The sequence below is a fragment of the Petaurus breviceps genome, unplaced genomic scaffold (assembly GCF_028583685.1).
Source record: "Petaurus breviceps papuanus isolate PSGF00001 unplaced genomic scaffold, PetGlider_PUasm1.0 90895, whole genome shotgun sequence".
Lineage (NCBI taxonomy): Eukaryota > Metazoa > Chordata > Mammalia > Diprotodontia > Petauridae > Petaurus > Petaurus breviceps.
The window spans coordinates 33,429,326-33,435,829 of NW_027187372.1; the positions used below are offsets into that span (position 1 = coordinate 33,429,326).

Below are 6,504 nucleotides of genomic sequence, written 5' to 3' on the forward strand. Positions count from 1 at the left end.
AAGGTATTATATAGAACCATTCAACCCAGCACAGAATAGGAGGGAACCACTTTAGCTAGAACAGGAGGGTTAAGAGACTATGAATTGAATTTGGAGAGTCTCTCAGTCTGGAAGCTCGTAAGAAAAGAAAATAGTGACATTTGAGGGGGGTGGTTCAAGTACAGACCTGTCTAGATGTGGGACAATGGATACAGTGAATGACCTGTGCAGTTCTGTTTTATCTGGGACATCTGTGATTGTTACAGATATACAAACACACACATAAACATATATTTATAAACACACACATATATGTGTGTGTGTGTGTGTGTGTGTGTGTGTGTGTGTGTGTGTGTGTATCCTCTTGTCATCCTGCCTAGATTGAAGACTGGACATTGGAAAACTGTCCTCTGTTTTATAGTCTAGTAGAAAATGACCTGAATTTTTACTTGACTTCAGATTGGAGATAGCGTTTTGTAATGGAAGGTCCATTAGATTAAGAGTCAAAAGATCTGAGTTCAAGGCCTATCTCTATCACATATTACCTGATTAACCTTAGACAACCTCTCTGGGCCTCAGTTTCCCCATCTATAGAATGAAGGGGTTGAACTAAAGTGATCTCTAAAGTACCTTCCGGCAGAAAGACTATGATTCTATGGTCTATTCTGTTAACAAATTCAATCCTCCTCTTGCCCTTTATTAAAAGCAAGTCAATTTTAATGGGAAGGCTTAATTAAAGTGACTCATCTGAGAATTCGACTTCTTACTTTCTTTCCTGGAAACCTAATTGTTACAGTCAGGACTGAGTCAGGGTGAAAATAGGGGTATGTAATCCTTACGTTCTTAACCATTCCTGTCCTCTGACAGATTTTTTTCTTTTTTTTTTTTAAACCTCTCCCAGTCAGAACTCAATACTCTGGAAGGCGGGAATTTTTTTTTTTTTTAATGTGGCATTTTTCTAACATTTTAAACTTGGCAAAGTGTTTTATATACATTATCCCATTTGAACATCTTAATAACCCTTTAAGGTAGACATTACTGGAAATATACCCATTTCACAGATGAGGAAAAGACAGATACAATTTTTTCTTTATAAAACCTACCACTTCTTAGGCAACCACTGTGTGATGAGCACTGTATTAAATTCTAGGAAAGTACAGTACCTACTCTCAGAAAGCCTAATAAGAATGCTTCTCAGTGTAAAAGATGGGAAAAATAAACTTTCAGAAAAGGAAAAGGACCTACTTGAAGGTAAAGCCAAAGGTGAGAGACCGATGGACCTGAAATCCACTTAAACTCTCAGGCCTCTGTTTACCAATAGGCATAATTTAATGCATATTTTTCTGTACCATGTTACCTTTTGTTTTTTTTTTTAACTATGGGAGGTCATAGGACCATAAATCTACAGCCAGCAGGGACCTTAGATAAAATCTAATTTCCTCATTTCACCCATGCAGAAACTAGACTGAGAGAGGAGAGTAACTTGCCTAAAGCCACATAGGAAATAGAATGGAGATGAAAGTAAGGAGATAAAAATAATTGTGGTAAAGAAAAGAGGGAGGATAGCAAAATGTATGTGTGTGTGTGTCACACACAGACACACACACAGATACACAGACACACACACACACACACACACACACAACTTGTCCAAGGACATGAGGAAGTGAGCATTAGAGTGTCTTGTAATAGAAGCGAGACACCCAAAAGCAGACATTTAAGAAATGGTATGTCTTAGAGTTGCAAGTATAAGGGGAAAATATCCACTTTGTGCAGGCTTTAGTGACCCTGAGGGCTACATCTCTACATGGAAGCATATAATATAATGGTTAGATGTGGCAGGTATGGAGAGACAGATTGTTAGACCAAGGTTTGAAGGTAAGAAAAGAGCTAAAACCAGGGTGGAGTGACCAGGGCTTTGTCCCTGGGCACTGAAATTTAGAAGGTATTTAAAGTGCTTACATTCTTTCAACATCATAGAAAAAAATGGACTTTAGAGTCAAGTTAGAATGAATAATTAGTTAAAATAGCTTTTTCCTTGTCCCTCTTCACTCAGGCCACTAATCCAGGTGAACTCCTCACTGGCCCAGGCTTACCTCTTCTTCCATGCCACTATCATCACACTCTTGTATTCTGAGGTCTACGTTTCTCCATAGAGGGGCCTTATATCTCAGTGTCCCTCCCTGCTCCCAGTGGAATTTGTCTCAAAAAGTTGGCTTGAAGGTACTTTTGTGTTCATCGCTCCAGGCACCAAAATGCCTAGTTCTGACTCTGCAGGGTAAGGGTGAATGGATCTGTCAATATGCCTCAAAGAGTGTTTGAATGTTGAGAACATGAGTGTTCCGCCAAGTGATGAAGCTTGGGAAACACCTGGTCGTAAAGGTTTCCCATAGCAGTTTCTGTGGGCCCATGATCCTGCTATGGGCAGGTTCCAGTAGCTGGGGCTAAAGCCCCTGTCTTTGAAGCTTTTTCCCCTGCTAATGCACTAATGGTCAGGTAAGGAGTAGTAACCTCAGTCACGCCATGACACCTCCCTCTGTTTTTGGCAGAATTCATTCCCCTACAGGGGTATAAAGGATATATAAAGATGGCTGTCTTCTCTTCTACCCTGTTTCTGCTCATCTTTCTCTGGAACACAGAGCTGGGAGCCGAGGGTCGAGAATTCCACTTTGGACACTGTAGGCTACAGCGGGCAATTCTTCAAGATTTATGGAGGGCCTTCCAGGCTATAAGGAGCACTGTGGTAAGTAAAGGCACAATGCCCACCCAGCCTAGCAGGACTTCAGTGTGAAAATGCTGTGCTAGGGGGGAAGAGGATGGAAATAAGCATTTATTAAAAGCTTCATATGTGCCAGTCACTGTGCTAAGCACTTTACAAACATTATCTCATTTGATCTTCACAACTGCCTTGGGAGGTAGGCATTATTATTAACCATATTTTACATCAAAGGAAACTGAGGCAGACAGAAGCTAAGTGCCTTGCCTAGGGTTACACAGTGGAAAAATCACTGGTTCTATTCTCAGATGACCTGGGTTCAAATCCTGAATCCTGTTAGACACCATCTAACCTTGGGCAAACCATTTAACTTCTCTGGGCCTCAGTTTCCCCAACTGCCAAATTAAAGAATTGGACTAGATGGTCTCTGTTTTAAATCTACAATTCTACGAGCCTATGGTAGATAAGCAGAACCCAAAAGGACCAGAGCCAGATTTTCCAGACTTTAGCCTTGTAGGGAGAAGTTGGTGGAGGAGGAGGGGGAGAACAGTAACATGTTCAGGCCCTCAGGATCTCACTGTTTTATCTATCCCATGCTGCTTCCTGCCTTCTTACCCAGTCAAATTGTGGGCCAAGAAAGAATGGAGCTGGTCAACCTGAGATGTGGGAACAACATGGGTATATGTTTCGATCTAAGGGTAAATTTCTCCTGAGCTTCTAGGAACTCAATTGAAAGTATTAAATGAAAATATAATAAACCCTTGGGGTAGGAAGTAAATTAGCAATGATTGGGGACTCAAAATGGGAAATACTAAGAAGGGTAAAGGAAATGTGATGTCGTGCAAAGAACATTGGACTGGGCTCTGGTCTCAGCTCCATCACTAATTGGTTGTGAGATTTTGGGGCAAGGCATTCCATCTCAGTTTCTTCATCTGAAAAATGGGTATAGTGGTAAAGTAGAGACTTTCTACAATCCCTTTCAGCTCTAATAACCTATGAATCTAAGATGTTCTCATCAGAGAATGGGGCAATGGAGTCTCTAAGTGCTGGGGTAGGTCAGGCAACTCAGGACAACAAGCATTTATTAGGCTCTTAATATGTACCAGGCACTGTACAGGAAAAAGAAAGACTTATCCTGTCTGAAGGAGTTTATATTCTAGTTGAGGAAGTCAACACACAAAAGGAAATTGAAAAGTTCAAGAGGTGAGAGGTTAGGAAGGTAGCCATGAGGGGGCTGAGAAAGGAATGAATCATGACCAGTTGGGTCTGACCTCAGAATGGAGGCCTTGTGAAGAAGTACTGTTGGTAGAAGGGAACTAGAAGGGGGGGGGGGTGTCAAGGGAGGTTTCAGGGTGAGAAGGTCCTGAGAGCCAAAGGAAGTGCTGACATGAAAGGGTGACTGAGGCATAATGCTAAAGTCCTGAGAGTCAGAAGCAGAGCCAGAAAGGGACTCACATAGCTACAAACAAATGAAGGCATTGGACTAGATGGCCTTTGAGGTTCCTTCCAGCTCTAAACACTCATGATCCTAGGATATTCTACTCTGGATCCATAGGGGCACAACTGAGGAAGGTCAGCTAGGCCCTGCCCAGGATCAGAAACTACCTGAATGTTTCATTTTCCAGAAACACTCATCTTTTGTGTTGGCAAACAAAAGAGAAGCCCCTTCAGACTTCCCACTCACGGTGTGATTTCTAGACTTTCCCTTTCTTAGGCCAATCTCTCTTAGTCCTTCTCTCCATTTCTCCTTCAGTTTTACATTGGGTGGATTGAGTGGCCTATTAACTGCTGAAGGAGTCTGGCAAATTATTTCTAAAGTTGGGTCCTTCCCTATTTACCTTCTCCAACATGACTTTCTCTTTCTGTCCTCCAAGCAAGCCCTGGACAACAACACGGATACGCGGCTGCTGCGGCAGGAGTTTCTCCAGAATGCCTCGGTAAATGGGTCATTCAGGATGGCTGGTGGAAGGACAAGGGGGGAGGAACCACATCTCTTTGCCTGGGGTCTGGCTTCAAGGCTTTGGTCTGCCTCAACCTGACTTAGAGGTCTGGGAGAGGCTGATATCTCTTTTGTAGAGACTGAAGTCCTTCACCTCTAGATGGGGGGTGAACTTTTGACAGACAGAGCAGAGGCTGGTGAATTTAGTCACTGGGAAGTATCCAGATAGGAACTCAGGCCCACAAACATCCTGCCTTCATTATTCCGAAAATGATCTCAACTTGTCACTTCATCTTTCTCAGTGTAGACAACCTGTGTGACAGCTTTAGATCATGACCCCAACCTCTTTCCCACTTCCTTTCTCACTTCCTCTTTCTTCATCTTGATCCTTCATTTCCCCTACTGATTCATTCATTCACCCAGTCACTCATTCATTCAATAAACATCTGTGTACAAGGCACTGTTGTTGATGCTATGGAAATACAAAGATGAATGAGACACAGTCCCCCCCCTCAAGGAGCTTACTGTCACCTCCTTTTCCCTCCTTTATCACTTCTTTCTTTCCCTTGATCACATCTTTCACCCTTTTTAAATTTATTCATTCAACAAACATTTATTCATAGGACTGGAATTGAAGAACACCCCAAAGAAGCAAGTTGTGTCAATCAAGAGTGCATTTTTTAAAAATTAATAAGCCAAAGAAAATAAGATAAGATAAAAACAATTATTTCACAGTAAAATTATAATAAAATTTTTCTATCACTTTATGTGACTGGTTCTCATATTGTTAAGTGCTGACTATGTAAAAGGTACTGGCCTTTTGTGAGAATACAAAGATAAATGAGACAAAGTGCCCACCCTCAGAGACCTTGACCTCTTTTTCTTCTCTCTCTCTCTCTCTCTCTCTCTCTCTCTCTCTCTCTCTCTCTCTCTCTCTCTGTCTCTGTCTCTCTCTGTCTCTCTGTCTCTGTCTCTGTCTCTCTCTGTCTCTGTCTCTGTCTCTCTGTCTCTCTGTCTCTCTCTCTCTCTCTGTCTCTGTCTCTCTCTCTGTCTCTGTCTCTGTCTCTCTGTCTCTGTCTCTGTCTCTGTCTCTGTCTCTCTGTCTCTGTCTCTGTCTCTGTCTCTCTCTCTCCTTTCACTTTTTTCTTTAGCTACCCACCAAAAAAAAAAAAAAACCAACAATGCTCTCACATATTTCCCTGAGTTTCCTCTCCTTGGTTATAAGGCTATCATTAGGGTCCTTCAAGACTCAGGCATACTCTTTCCACACCTCTGACCCTATGTGTTGCAATTACTGTCCAATCTAATGCATTTGGGGAGGGTAAAACATCCAGGACCAAAGAGTACAGAATGGAGGACCTTGGCATTAACTATCCTTCTCTCCCCAGTTGGCTGAAATCTGTTACCTCAACTACTCCCTGCTGAATTTTTATTTGAGCAACATTTTCAATAAGTACCACACAAAGGCAGAGGAACTTGGGATCTTGACACCATTCACTACTTTGACCAACAACTTCTTTGTCATCCTGAAGAAACTTCGGCATTGTGTGAGTGGGGCCAGGGGTTAGGGACCCCGGGGCAACAGTGTCTGTCTCTCCAGACTGTCACTGATAAGCAGCCACCTACAGTTTGATGGGCTCAGTACCTTGGACAGGGAGGGCTCAGTCTCACTTCTCTCTCTACCCCCTCCATCGCCTCTCACTACTCAGAGGACATGTAGTTAGATGGGGGGGGGGGGAGGGGGGGGGAGAGAAGAGAGACAGAGAGAGAAACAGAGAGAGAGATAGAGACAGAGACAGAGTCAGAGAGACAGAAACAGAGACAGAGAGAGAGAGAGAGAGAGAGAGAGAGAGAGAGAGAGAGAGAGAGA

The 6,504-nt window shown here is 42.7% G+C and overlaps 1 protein-coding gene across 1 annotated transcript in view; it reads left to right on the forward strand.

The window, feature by feature from the left end:
- Nucleotides 1-2,561: 2,561 nt before the first annotated feature.
- Nucleotides 2,562-6,504, forward strand: part of IL24 (interleukin 24) — a 6,669-nt gene continuing 2,726 nt past the window's right edge. The window contains exons 1-3 of the mRNA XM_069074356.1: nucleotides 2,562-2,722; nucleotides 4,570-4,632; nucleotides 6,023-6,181. Of these exons, the coding sequence (XP_068930457.1) occupies nucleotides 2,567-2,722; nucleotides 4,570-4,632; nucleotides 6,023-6,181 (378 nt within the window). The 5' untranslated portion in view covers nucleotides 2,562-2,566. The remainder of the gene's footprint in view (nucleotides 2,723-4,569; nucleotides 4,633-6,022; nucleotides 6,182-6,504) is intronic.